Here is a 14,211-nt window from a genome sequence, read left to right as displayed (position 1 = left end):
GGGATTTTTATCCTTTTTAAGTAATAAAGAGATGACTGCTTGACACATAGTTTGGGGCAAGGAATTGGTGACGAAGGATTCTTCAAACACTGACAATAACAGAGGAGATAACTGGTCGGAAAACTTTTTGAAAAATTCAGTTGGGAAACCGTCTGGTCCAGGAGATTTGCCACTTTGCATGGCACCGATTGCTGACACTATCTCCTTAAGTGAGAAATCCCTTTCCAGTTCAGCCGAGAGTTCTACACTTACAGAAGTTTCTACACTTACAGAAGGCATTTTCAGGGATTTAAAAAAAGTCCTCTAGGACAGAGGGATTGATGGGCGCATCTAAAGTATACAATAATTGGTAGAATTTCTTGAAACAGGAATTGATTTTCTCATTGTCAGTGCATTTTATGCCACATTCATCATTAACTACAGGGATGGTTTGATTAGCAGTTCTTTGGCACAGCTGGTGAGCAAGTGCTCGGCCGGACTTTTCCCCATGTTCATAATGACCATGTCTTGATTTGGAAATCAGATATTCAGCCTGTCTGGTGGACAGAAGATCAAACTCTGTCTGTAATGACAAGCGGTTTTTGAGTATGTCTGCCGATGGGGAATGGCTATGCAGCCTGTCTAATTCTAATATCTCATCTGTTAATTTTTTAGTACGCTCAGTGCTAGTCCTTTTTTTATTTGCACAGTACGAAATAATTTGGCCCCTTAAATATGCTGTGGCAGCGGGGGCGTGGTCAAGCGTCGGTCTGTAACCGGAGGGCGGAGTCAGGGAAGGTAAGTGGCAGAATCACTGCACCTGATGTTTGTGTCTCTTCCCCAGTGACCACGCCCTATTTAAGGAGAGAGAGCAAGAGCAGAGGGAGCTCTCTCCCCAACCAGACGACTTGAGTGTGTGCGTGCTTGTGTGGCTGAGAGAGTAAGATTTGCACTGAAAAGTGAAAATAAAAGAGTTTTGTGAACTCAGTTCTGGCCTGCCGTCCTTCTGTGCTCTACCCACCCATACGAACTGCTACAGTGGTGCCGAAACGCCTGTTGATCTTCCTGCTGAGCCAACACCAGGGCCTCGAACCGCTGTTCCTGCTCCTTCCGGAGGGCGACTAGCGCCTGGTGCTGGCTTTGCTGGGCCGTGGCGAGGGCGTGAACCAGGTCAGCGAATGGGGAGGACTCCATGGGGCTGTTCTGCTTCTGCGCTCCAAGTTCCCGGGTTTCGGCACCACTGTAGCAGTTCGTATGGGTGGGTGGAGCACAGAAGGACGGCAGGGCAGAACTGAGTTCACAAAACTCTTTTATTTTCACTTTTCAGTGCAAAGCTTACCCTCTCAGCCACACACGCACGCACGCACACACTCAAGTTGTCTGGTTGGGGAGAGAGCTCCCTCTGCTCTTGCTCTCTCTCCTTAAATAGGGCGTGGTCACTGGGGAAGACACACAAACACATTAATTAACATCAGGTGCAGTGATTCTGCCACTTACCTTCCCTGACTCCGCCCTCCGGTTACAGACCGACGCTTGACCATGCCCCCGCTGCCACATATGCCTTTAGCGACTCCCATACAGTAGATGACGACATCCCTGGGGTTTGATTGATGTCAAGAAACATTTTAATTTCTGGTGATATGAACTTGGTAAACTCATCTTCTGACAGAAGCAAGGGGTTAAACCGCCATGGACGGTATGATGACTGTGTGTCGGGAATGTACATTTTCATGATTAGGGGACCATGATCCGAGATGACCATAGCCCCGTAGTCACATTCTTTTGTAAGATGCAGAATTCTTTTATCCAGGAAAAAGTAATCGATACGTGAATACGTCTTGTGAACCGGGGAGTAGTAAGAGTATGCTCTGGAGGTGGGGTTGCGAAACCGCCACACATCCACTACACCGTAGATCTTCAGAAAGAGTTGAATAGATTTTGCCGACTTCGACAGGGATGCCGTCCTAGAAACACTCTTATTTAAGAGAGGAGAAAGTGCACAGTTAATGTCACCACCAAGTATAAGATGATGTGAAGTCATATCTGGTAAGTGAGAAAAAAAATTCGTGAAGAATGTAGGATCATCCCAGTTCGGAGCATAAATACACGCTAAAATAACTGGGAGCGAATATAATTTTCCTACCACGATCACATATCGCCCTGCAGAGTCAGCCCGCACATGAGATGCCGTGAACTGTACACCTCTACTTATCATAATTGCAACACCCTGAGCCTTTGAGCAGAAATTAGACTGATACACCTGACCAGCCCATCCCTAACAAGACGAGAACTATCACAAGAACGTATATGGGTCTCTTGTAAGAATGTAATATCTACTCTGAGCTGTTTTAGGTGTGAGAATAACTTTTTAAATTTCACTGGATGATTAAGTGATTTAACATTCCAACTTATGAAATTAGCAGGGCAACCATCATAACCTCTGCTGTTATTTATATTGGCCATCTAGTGTACACAGAGAAATGAGCACCATATATGAAACCCAAGGGCACAAAAACAAACAAAAATAAAAGTCTGGTAGAGTAGATTCAGTTCGTACATAGGTCCAGTAGTTACCCACCCCCTATCACCCACACGAACAAGGTGATTACAACAACCCTCAGAAATAAATCCACACATTAATGGGCCTTTTCCACTACCCTTTTTCAGCTCACTTCAGCCCAACACGGCTCGCGTTTCGACTACCTCAGAGCAGCACGACTAAGCTCACTTCAGCCTTACTCAGCACCCAAAACTCGCACGGTTTTGGAGTAAGGCTGAAGTGAGCCCAACCGAGCCCAGTGGGGCTAGGGGCGTGAGGAGACAATCCCCTGTGCACTGATTGGTGAGGAGGAGTGTCCTCACATGCCCACACACGCCCCGCGAGCACGCTGGGATCTTTAAATAACCACCATCTGTAAACACCGTAAACCAGGAAGAAGTTCCTTCTCTTTCTGAAGCCTTATGCGCCTCGCCTCATCTATACGCTCTTACCAGTATCTGTTGGCGTTGTCGGTGACAACAAGCCACAGCACCAAGACCAGCAACACTAACGACTCCATGTCCTCCATGTTTATTGTTTATTATCCGGGTCGTGAGACTACTGCTTAAAAGGTCACTGATGTCACTGTTTGCGCCGCCTAACGACATCACGTGCCGTCCACCCACTTTCGCTATCTCCACCCAATGTGTCCACCCACTTCCAGCCAGCATGGTTCAGCGCGGTTGTAGTCGAAATGCAACCCCAACAGCCCCACTCAGCTCGACTCAGCCCAACTCAGCACCGCACGGCTCAGCCCAACTCGGCCGCGTTGGTAGTGGAAAAGCCCCATAAGTGCTTATGGTTGGGAGAACTATGAAGCTAAGTGCTCAGGCTCCCGTCGAGCCTCAAACATAAAGAAAATAAGAAAAAGCAAAGTGCAAAGTAGTACATTTTTTAGCTATGCATAGTAAACTTAGATTATGATTCTTGGGAGAGGATGTATTAGGCTAATCATGTGGTGTAGCATGGTTATACAGCCTTACTTCCTTAATTAACATTGCATGCCATCAAGTGTAATGTCAACAGATAACCAATTATGGCTGACCAGAATGACTCATAACAGAGGTGGGGACTTGGACTCGAGTCGACTCGAGTCACTGTTTTCATTACTTGTGACTTGACTTGACAAAACATGAAAATACTTGAGACTTGACTCGGACTTGGAAGTTTAAGACTCGGGACTTGACTTGACACACGATGACTTGAGTGACTTGAGTGTTATTTCCATCGTGTTTTTATTGTGAAAATAAAATGTAATATGCACATACTTCAGTAATTTTGATTGCACTGCCGTTGCGTTGTCACCGCCCTGTCCATCAGGCACGCTCTGTGCGTGGGGTATATACCGATACGCCCCATGCCACGATGTGTTCACAGATTTCACATCATATCATCATGTCAGCCATCCCAAGAGTAATCACTTTCGGCTTCAAGGGCTACTGCCTAGAGGTAAACGACGAACGGCGCAGTGCAAGATTTGCAACGTGACGATTTCTGACAGCCAGACCACGACCTCCAATTTCGTCCAGCATTTGAAGATCCATTCTGCCCAGTAAGTTTATTAATGTGTTGTTATTTGGTGATAGCAGCTAAACTCCTCGTTAGCCAATGTTAGCCACGAGAGTGAGCGGTAGGAGGATTTTAGCCATTGCAGATGTAGCTAGGGATTCAGTTTATTATTGTGAAATTCTTATGTGAATGCTGGTAAGCAATGTAGTTACGTCAGGTTTAATGATATTGTATATCAGTAGTAGTAAGTTGATTGTGCACTTTGCAGTCGTGATGCTGAATAACATAAGCAGCTTCCTACCCTGTTGTTCTGTTTCAGGGTTAAGCTAATGGTCAGCTTGTGACACGTTCATGAGCAGTACAAATTCGTGTAAGTGTGTTCGTGTACATTAGCCAGACTGTCCATAGGGCATAGAGGCAGGGGAGTTTATCATAGCCGTTTGAAATAGCAGTGCAGCAACCTGCACATTTTTTTTCGTCACACTACCCGATCAAAAAAGAAAAGAAAACTCCGTCCCACTGCCTATCATGCACTATTGAAAAAAGCGCCACGATTTGGATTCCCCGGCATGCCACTCGCTGTTTGAATACAGGCTAGCAGCAATACTAAACTCTGCAAAATAGGCTGACTGTGCGCGGGAGTCTCGGTTCCCGCTGTAACGCAGTGTTACGAAAATAAATTGTGCAGTCATCCAAACCATGAATTTACATTTAGTATAACAGGCTACCAGCCGCCAAAACAATGGTTTGAATGACTACAATTTAGAGAGCACAACTCTGTAACTGAACAGGTGCATTGGATATTTCCCAGTGAGGTCATTTAAAAAGTCTCTGGGTAATTGTCCAAGGAAAGATGAATCCCGTGCACTGTCCTTTCCAGTGCTGTATTAAGCCAATGCGGTGCCCCTGGGCACTATACCTCAAGTGCCCCCCCACCCACACACACACACACACCACCACCACCACCACCACCACCCTGCGCACACGCGTTCAGTAACCTCCTGCACACACTCACAAACCTTGCCCTTTGCTGTCAAAAATAGTAGCATATACATAAACAATAGTACACATAAACAAGGTCATTCTTCCTCATTGAAAATTTATTAAGTAGGCTACATCAGCCCATCAAATTCACTGAAAACAACCAACGATATGCATGTAGGCATATTGAAATGTCTTATTCAAAAATGAGCAGCATATATTTGTATGTCTCAATAAAAACCTTCAAAGCATCCATACTCTATTCTATCCATATTAAAATGTCTCAATTCAAAATGTGTATCAATTCAAGCAGCATCAGCAATTTCAACAGCATCCATCTATATACAATACAGCATATTCAAATGTGCCAATTCAAAATGTGTATCAATTAAAATAGCATCGATCTAGGCAACATATTCAAATGTCTCAATTCGAAATATAAATTCAAATAACATCCAGTACGGCATATTCAGATGTACAATGTACATATGTGTATCAATTCAAAGAGTATCTGTTCTGTATGAACCTTGACATGTTCTCCCCGTAGCGCAGGATCAGTTGAAATAGAGAAGTGTTCTACTGGCGTCAGCTGCGCTGGGTTGACATCCATAATACCCTCGTCTTCCTTCTCGTCACCATGGTGTGAGCTGATCTCTACCTGGCTTAAAGTGGCTTCGCACATCCCCTCCTCCCGGCTTCAGCGCTGGTAGTGACAGCAGTTGTCGATGTTTTTATAAAAAAAACGATCTAACACTGGAACATTTTTAATTGCAGCTACACGCCTGGAGTCTTTCTCTTTTTTTAATTTTCTCTTCGCACAACCACTCAATTGATGTCTGTCCATTTTTCATTTCTACCGCGGTTTTTAAAAAATTGATACATTTCACCGTAGGTGGACTGGCTCAACTGACAGGTTGAGGAAAGGGGGGGTTAATGGTCACATAGGCCACTCTTGCTCAGAATTATGATTGTTGTTGTTGTTCTTATGAAATTAGTGTTCATAATGAATTATATATGACTATTTAACAATGTCAAGTGTATAACCATTTTAAGTGTACAAACATTCTCGAAAAATATTTTTAAAGTTTCTGTCATGTGGTGCCCCCCCACTGGCTGTGAGTGGTTAGTGCCCCTGGGCACTGTGCCGCAGGCCCATATAGTTAATCCGGCTTTGGTCCTTTCCGTATTGTTCCTGAAACGTTGCACTTGTGGTAAGGAGGACAGTGCGTTAGCCACGACCGAAACGTTGTGAGCAAAGTTCCTGTGGAAAGGAATGCGCGGGATGCATATTTCATTTAACATTTATTTTCGTAACAATCTATTATAGTGGGAACCAAGACTCCCGCGCCAAAGTCGTATGTCCCCGCTCCGCACAGGCTGAGGCAGCCTCGAAGAGGGAGAGAGCGCTTTTGCACACACCTCTGTAGCTTGTCATATGGGGTAAGATGATGTCACTTTTGCACGGGCGAACAGGTCTTCTTTTTGAGACCTAAATTATGTCTGACACATTTCTCTATCCTTTGGTTTTTGTTTTTTTTTTTTTACTGGCGCAAACATACATCGAAGTCACTTCTTCAGGTTTCTCCACGTGTATCTTATTAATAATAATCATCTCATCTGACGTGATTAGAGATGCTTATGCCCCGTTAACCCAAGGTGTCGTCCTACCCTCTTTTAACTACGCACATAACAGAATGCCAATTCTCTGCATGAGTAGGCTACCATAATGGGGTGTTTTTTTTCATTAACTTTTGCATTTACTATTTATATGTATTTATTTATATATTGTTTAGTTTTATTTTTTTGTGAAAAATGAGACAGACAGCGGGCGGCACGGTGGTGTAGTGGTTAGCGCTGTCGCCTCACAGCAAGAAGGTCCTGGGTTCGAGCCCCGGGGCCGGCGAGGGCCTTTCTGTGCGGAGTTTGCATGTTCTCCCCGTGTCCGCGTGGGTTTCCTCCGGGTGCTCCGGTTTCCCCCACAGTCCAAAGACATGCAGGTTAGGTTAACTGGTGACTCTAAATTGACCGTAGGTGTGAATGTGAGTGTGAATGGTTGTCTGTGTCTATGTGTCAGCCCTGTGATGACCTGGCCACTTGTCCAGGGTGTACCCCGCCTTTCGCCCGTAGTCAGCTGGGATAGGCTCCAGCTTGCCTGCGACCCTGTAGAAGGATAAAGCGGCTAGAGATAATGAGATGAGATGAGATGAGACAGACAGCTCCCTGAATTTTTCATCTTCCTTTGCTGTTCTTAAACTTCAGGGTGTACAATTACATTAAACATAGTGTGTACGGCATTAGACACGGTGTTCGACTTCGGCCCCAAAATTTCATTTCGGTGCATCCCTAATATTTAATTAGATGGCCCGTTACTGGATCAAGTAAAGGTGTTAGTAGCGGCTGCTGTTATTCCCATCACTGATCAGAAATAAATAAAATATAAAAATTAATGAATGAGGCAGTAGTGTGTAGATCTGCAATTTGTGATGCAAGGCATCATGGAATCTGTTGTGCAGGCGAGAGTGAACTATGAAACATGATACTTATAACAAGTTAAAGCAGTAAAAAAAAGAAAAAAAACGCAGGAAGGTCAATCAACTAGGTTTAAGTTGTGAATATGAATACATGGTAGAGTGTTTACACTATGGACCTGGCATCGATACCTCTGACTTTATCATAGCAAGCCAAGAAGTTCAAAATACATTACTCCTTCAAAATGACTCCTATCGTAATATGTTTTTATAACACTTTGTCTGTTTATTTTTCTTGTTGGCTGATGACAATGTGAGAAACTTAGTTGGCTTTCAATCTTGCAATCAATTTTGCCATCAATAAATAACTTTGTGACATTATTACTGTTTTGTTTTATTCCATGATGTATTTTACAGAACATGAGTATTTAAAATGCAAATATTTAACAGGTTGGGCACATGTGCCAGGGATGTTTACTGACATTTACTTATGTATTGCCTTTTCAATGTATTAAATTCATATTCTGCTGCTAAAATTACGCCAATACGCCTAAGGTGACTTGACTTGACTTATTATAGGACTTGACTTGACTTGCCCAAGACAAAAAAGACTTGGGACTTTCTTGGGACTTGAAGGTTAAGACTTGAGACTTACTTGAGACTTGCACATGTGTGACTTGATCCCATCTCCGACTCATAATAGTAATCAGGAACTGAAATAGCATGTCTTTAATTTTAACTATGATATCCTATAAGTAGGGCGGCACGGTGGTGTAGTGGTTAGCGCTGTCGCCTCACAGCAAGAAGGTCCTGGGTTCGAGCCCCGGGGCCGGCGAGGGCCCTTCTGTGTGGAGTTTGCATGTTCTCCTTGTGTCCGCGTGGGTTTCCTCCAGGTGCTCCAGTTTCCCCCACAGTCCAAAGACATGCAGGTTAGGTTAACTGGTGACTCTAAATTGACCGTAGGTGTGAATGTGAGTGTGAATGGTTGTCTGTGTCTATGTGTCAGCCCTGTGATGACCTGGCGACTTGTCCAGGGTGTACCCCGCCTTTCGCCCGTAGTCAGCTGGGATAGGCTCCAGCTTGCCTGCGACCCTGTAGAACAGGATAAAGCGGCTAGAGATAATGAGATGAGATGAGATCCTATAAGTAAGAACATCAAATCAGAACCTAGTAGTAACACTAAGGGCCTCTGCATGCTCTTGCGACAAGGCTTTCGCAGATAGCTTTTCGCAGACAGTTGTAATTTATCGTTGAGCAGGGAGTAATAGGCGTGCGCGATGTTATTCACCGCCACAATGCAAGGGGGCGCGAAGTCGCGAAATCGCTAGGAGTAGTTGGTGGGTGTGGTTAGTGGAGTGTTTATCCTCCGGTTACTTATAATGACTAGAACTGGAGTCGTATAGATGTCCGTACTTCCTCACTTCCTCGATCAACCGCTCTTTGTGCTGCTCCATCTTCGCTCGTGTTTTTAAAAATGGCGGTCGTGAAAACAAACCAAACCGGGAAAGTAGGGAAGCGGAAGTGCGTGTACAGCGGATGTAGAGTGGACCAATCAGAGCCCTCTTGTCTGCGACGCTGTCTGCGAGGCTTCTGCGGTGGTCACAATTTTTGGGAGGTGCGCGCAGAGCGTCTGCGAAGGTGGGGGGGCTACGCAGACGCTATCTGCGAGGACTGGGTTGTTAGCATAAATTGGCCTTAAGCCGAGCATGAAATAATATGTCGGCCTATGAGCACACAGTTCAAGCTGGTCAGCGTTACCAATAAGAAAGCGGAACAGTATGTAGAAAATGCAAACACTGTGATTGTAAATTTATACCTAATGACATCTGGCACTGTGGTACACATGGTTAACATACCCGTAGGTCAACAGAGGCATACGTATTCAGTCGAGAAATTCAGACTCACGGACATTCTCCAGCCTCCGTGAGTGGGATGATGTTTTTCTTGACATAAGTCATAGCTTTGTCCGGGTCAGTAAACTCCCTGTCCTCCCCTCTGAACGTGACTCAGAATCGTGCTGGAAACAGAATCCTATACCAGACTCCCTCTTGGTCGCGAAGTAGCTTCCTCACCTCTGTAAATGCCGCCCGAGCTTTAGGTACAGCTGCCGTGTAGTCCGGGAAGATGGTAATTGGTTCCCCGTTGAAACGGAGTGGACCCCCGGGTGCGAGCATGTCGCAGTATCTGGACACAATCCTGGTAGTAATGCAGCTTAGCAATAGGGGTGAGTATTGCCAAGGACCTCACGATACGATACGCATCACGATACTTGAGTCACGATACGATACGCATCATGATACTTGAGTCACGATACGATATTGTGATATCAAAATTTTGCGATATATTGCGATATTCTACATAGTTCACTGAAAAATGTAAACTGCATTATGCATCTTAAAATCCGAGTTGTATGTACATCAGAGGATAGTGATAATTCATGGGACAAACTGAGTCAAAACAATGTAATTCAAATTATCCATGCCATTTTATTGTAACTACACAAGCGCAAGTTACAACATATTTGCAGGAACAACACACTGTCTGGAACACATTGAAAAGTGCAGTGTGCATCTTAGTCTCCCTGAGCACAATTATGAAACAAAGTGCAGTGTGGGTCAGTGTCCACACACTGAAACCGAATTGAAACCTCAGTGAATCATGTTTCTTCTGAACTTAGAGTAAATACTCAAAATAAAATGCAGTTTCTCACACACACTAAAATTGAAAATGCAAAATAAAGTGCAGCTTCTTGCCTTTGGCCTTAAATGACAAAATCAAGTTCACAGTTACAGTAAGTCACACGTCACTGAAGTAGACGGGAGGACTTTGGCGCTGTCCAGTGTAGTTTGCTTCGGGTCGGGTTTCGGTGGCTCCGGCTGAGCTAATATGTCGGGGTGGTGTCGTGCTAAGTAAGTTCGCAAGTTTGTTGTGTTACCTGAATATCTAATTGGAGCGAAACAGGTTTTGCAAAGTGCGTACTCTTTGTCCAGCTCACTGTTTTTTTTTTTTTTTTTTTCTCCTTTCCTTTGGAATCCAAAGTGCCTCCAAACATCTGCCTTAAAGTTCGGTGGCGTCTCTAGGTTTACGTTAACAGCCATGCTTGCTTGTTTTTTTTCCTCACTGCAACCACCGGGAAAAAAAGAGAAGACAAAGAGTGCCTTGCAGTGAGGTAGCGGCACAGCGATACCTTGTGGAGCGGAGGTGCGGAAGTCGTACTGGATTTACAACCCGTCTGAAACATGATTTATTATTTGAAAAAATATCGATATTGAATCGGAAGACAAAGTATCGCGATATATCACCGTATCGATATTTTTGCCCACCCCTACTTAGCAATGATGACTCAAGGTTTTCCGCCCGGCTTCTTCGGCCCTAGGCCCTGGTGGGATCGATCGATCAGCGGCGCTTTATCCAACTGTAGCACCTCAGTTAGCAGCTTTGATACAGAGGTTGTAGTGCTGGAGTCTGGTGTCTCGGGTACACCAATGGTTCTTATGTTGCATCTCCTCGACCGCCCTTCCATATCCTCACATTTCGCTTTCAGTTTTGCAATTTCTGTCTTCATCTCACTCAGTTTCTTGTAAAGTAACCACTTCATTCGACCATGCTGATAGCCCCCCCTCCACCTCTTTGATGCTAACTTTGGCCTGGTCGATCTCGTACTTCAGCGCCGCGGTGTTGTTTATTATCTCCGTTTTCACCGCCTTCAGCTCGTTCTTGAGGATTTCAAAATCGTCAGCGAGGGCATTTTTCAGTTCTGACTTCAACACAGTTGAAATGTCCTCTTTCAGAGAGAGAAGGATTTCTGACTTCAAGCCTTCAACGTTCATCTTTCCCGAGGCAGGTGAAGGCGGAGTTACTTTAGCTGGGATCTTGGCAGTACTCTGGTCCCCGGAGGTGTTGGGCCTTGTGTTGGAGGGTCCGGTGAACTTGAATGTATTCAACCTCGTTTCCATCTGGATGTCGCCGTGGATTTGTTACACTGTCCGATTGAGTGTAGAAACAGTTTACTGTAGCATGAGATGGATTACCCTTTACTTTTTTCGCTTAAAATAGAGGCTTAACGGGAGCTCGCGTCAAACACAGCCTACTCCATAGCGGCCAAGCCTATCTTTTTATTTATCCTGTTTGTTTTATTAATTTTATAGGCCTAGTTATTCTGCTGAATTTATTTTTGTCTACATCCATGTATTTTCTTCATCTGTTATCCTGATACTGTTTTTTTTTTTTTTTGTATTTTGCCAACTTTGGCATCTTGACTAGCCGTCGTTCACTAACTGCACTCTGTGTCGTGTGATGCCCACGATCTCTGATTGGGTCACAGAAGTGTTTAATATGGATTGGATTGGATGTAGACTAGTGGATGTAGACAGTACATAGAAAGTGCTGCATCAAAGTCCTTCTAAGGCTATATAAGTGTCTCTGGCTGCATTCTCACACAGAACGTTGGTGCAAAATATTTATAAACATCTGATAAAAACCCGCCCAAATTTTGTCAACCTGCCCAAGCCATTTTTTGCCCGCAAAGTAGAATTCAAAACCGCCCAATCTGGCAACACTGTCCCCTTTTGAGAACGGCCTATTTATACACAGCAGAGCAGACCAGGAAGTGAATGTCGGTAAGGTGGAAGTGCCGTCCCGGATCCGGATTGTGCTGAACTGGGAGATAGTAAATCTCCAGAGTGGAAGTCCGGGGCGGATCATGACACTCCAATCTTGGTAATTACAATAGGATGCGCAGTGCTGTTATTCTTTCCGTGGGGTGCCAATAATTTTGAAACCAGCCCTTAAACCTATACATGTAGTGCAAAAGAGCAATAATTGCATGTTTTGTTTTGTTTTTTTTCCTCCCTGTGAGGGGCCCAGTACTATTTGAAGTTGTCTGAAAGATCGATGCATGAAGTTGACTCAGGTTCTCTCTCTTTGTGCTTGCAGCCAGTCTCAGAATGATGACATCACCAAGCCGTGCTTAGGCCTGATGGCTAATCTGTGTCGACACAACCAGTCTGTACAGGTGCAGATCAAGAGTCAGGTAGGGAACTCTCCCTCCATTTATGCCCCGCCCCCTTATTTCCATGCTTCAGTGAAACTACTATTGAATTTTGTTTGTCCCTTTTTTCTTTTTTAAACTCTCCAGAGTAATGTTAAAGCTTTCTACAGAGCTTTACTGAACCTTCTTGGTCACAACTGTCTCACTGTGGTTGTCTTCGCGCTCTCAATCTTGTCCAGCCTTACCCTCAGTGAGGAAGTGGGCCAAAAGGTATTCACTGACGACGCTTCTGTGATCTTGTCATTTGTTGCACTGTGGTTTTAAACCATAACTTTCTGTTTCTGTGCACTTGTGGTTTCAGTTGTTCAATGCAAAAAACATTCACCAGACTTTCCAGCTCATCTTTAACATCACAGTGAATGGAGATGGAACCCTGACAAGGAACTATGCCGTCGACTTATTGGTGGATCTGCTGAAAAACGCCAAGATTGCTGATTACCTCACTAAGTAGGCTCATTGCTGAGCTATAAAAACAAACAAACCAAAAAACACTATTAATGACTGATGATGCTTTCACTGCAGCTATAACAGCGTTATTATTCTTTTATTAATATCGGCTGACTGCCTAGACTAGATTAGGTTTATTATCATCAGAAATAAAATTGAAGGAAAGCTTGATTTACCTCTGGTGATGAGGAGATTAAAAATAGACACAGACAGTTCAGCGTGTTGTAAATCTCCTAATATTCACTCATTAACTTGTTTTTAACTACTCTGGTTGCATTGTTTTTGATTTTTCTGACTTGCACCCCAACCTGCTTCATATGTCTCTCTCTCTTCGTGTGTGTGTGTGTGTATATATATATATATATATATATATATATATATATATATATATATATATATATATAAAATACACACATACTAGTGCATCTCAAAAAATTAGAATACCATGAAAAAGTTCCTTTTTTTCATAACTTAATTCAAAAAGGTAAACTTTCATATATTCTATATTCATTACATGCAAAGTGAAATATTTAAAGCCTTTTTTGTTTTAATTTTGATGATTATGGCTTATAGCTCATGAAAATCAGAACTCCAGTATCTCAAATTATTAGAATATTCCCTAAGATCAATCAAAAAAAGGATTTACAATACAGAAATGTCCAACTTCTGAAAAGTATATTCATTTATACACTCAATACTTGGTTGGGGCTCCTTTACCATGAATTACTGTATCAATGTGGTGTAGCATGGAGGTGATCAGTCTGTGGCACTGTTGAGGTATTATTGAAGCCCAGGTTGCTTTCATAGTAGCCTTCAGCGTATCTGTATTTTTGGGTTGGGTGTTTCTCATCTTCCTCTTGACAATACACCACAGATTCTCTATGGGGTTCAGGTCAGGCAAGTTGGCTGGCCAGTCAAACACAGTAATATAATGGTCAGCAAACCATTTGGTAGTAGTTTTGGCACTGTGGGTAGGTGCTAAGTCCTGCTGGAAAAGGAAATCAGCATCTCCAAAAAGCTCATCAGCAGATGGAAGCATGAATTGCTCTAAAATCTCCTGGTAGATGGCTGTGTTGACTTTGGACTTGATAAAATACAGTGGACCAACACCAGCAGATGACATGGCACCCCAAATCATCACAGACTGTGGAAACTTCACACTGGGCTTCAAACACCTTGGATTCTGTGCCTCTCCACTCTTCCTCCAGACTCTAGAACCGTGATTTCCAAATTAAATG

At 43.7% G+C, this 14,211-nt stretch overlaps 1 protein-coding gene across 3 annotated transcripts in view; it reads left to right on the top strand.

The window, feature by feature from the left end:
- The window catches only part of LOC132867029 (protein CIP2A homolog), a 94,304-nt gene that overhangs the window by 34,392 nt on the left and 45,701 nt on the right, over nt 1–14,211 (top strand). For all 3 annotated transcript variants that reach the window (XR_009650668.1, XM_060899716.1, XM_060899715.1), the window contains exons 5-7: nt 12,412–12,508; nt 12,614–12,736; nt 12,828–12,973. Coding sequence is in view for 2 of the 3 variants with exons in the window: in XM_060899716.1 (XP_060755699.1) it covers nt 12,412–12,508; nt 12,614–12,736; nt 12,828–12,973 (366 nt within the window). In the remaining variant the exon portion in view is untranslated. The remainder of the gene's footprint in view (nt 1–12,411; nt 12,509–12,613; nt 12,737–12,827; nt 12,974–14,211) is intronic.

The sequence above is a fragment of the Neoarius graeffei genome, chromosome 19 (assembly GCF_027579695.1).
Source record: "Neoarius graeffei isolate fNeoGra1 chromosome 19, fNeoGra1.pri, whole genome shotgun sequence".
NCBI lineage: Eukaryota > Metazoa > Chordata > Actinopteri > Siluriformes > Ariidae > Neoarius > Neoarius graeffei.
The sequence above is the reverse complement of the archived record's forward strand: the minus strand, read 5'-3'. Positions and strand labels throughout refer to the sequence as shown.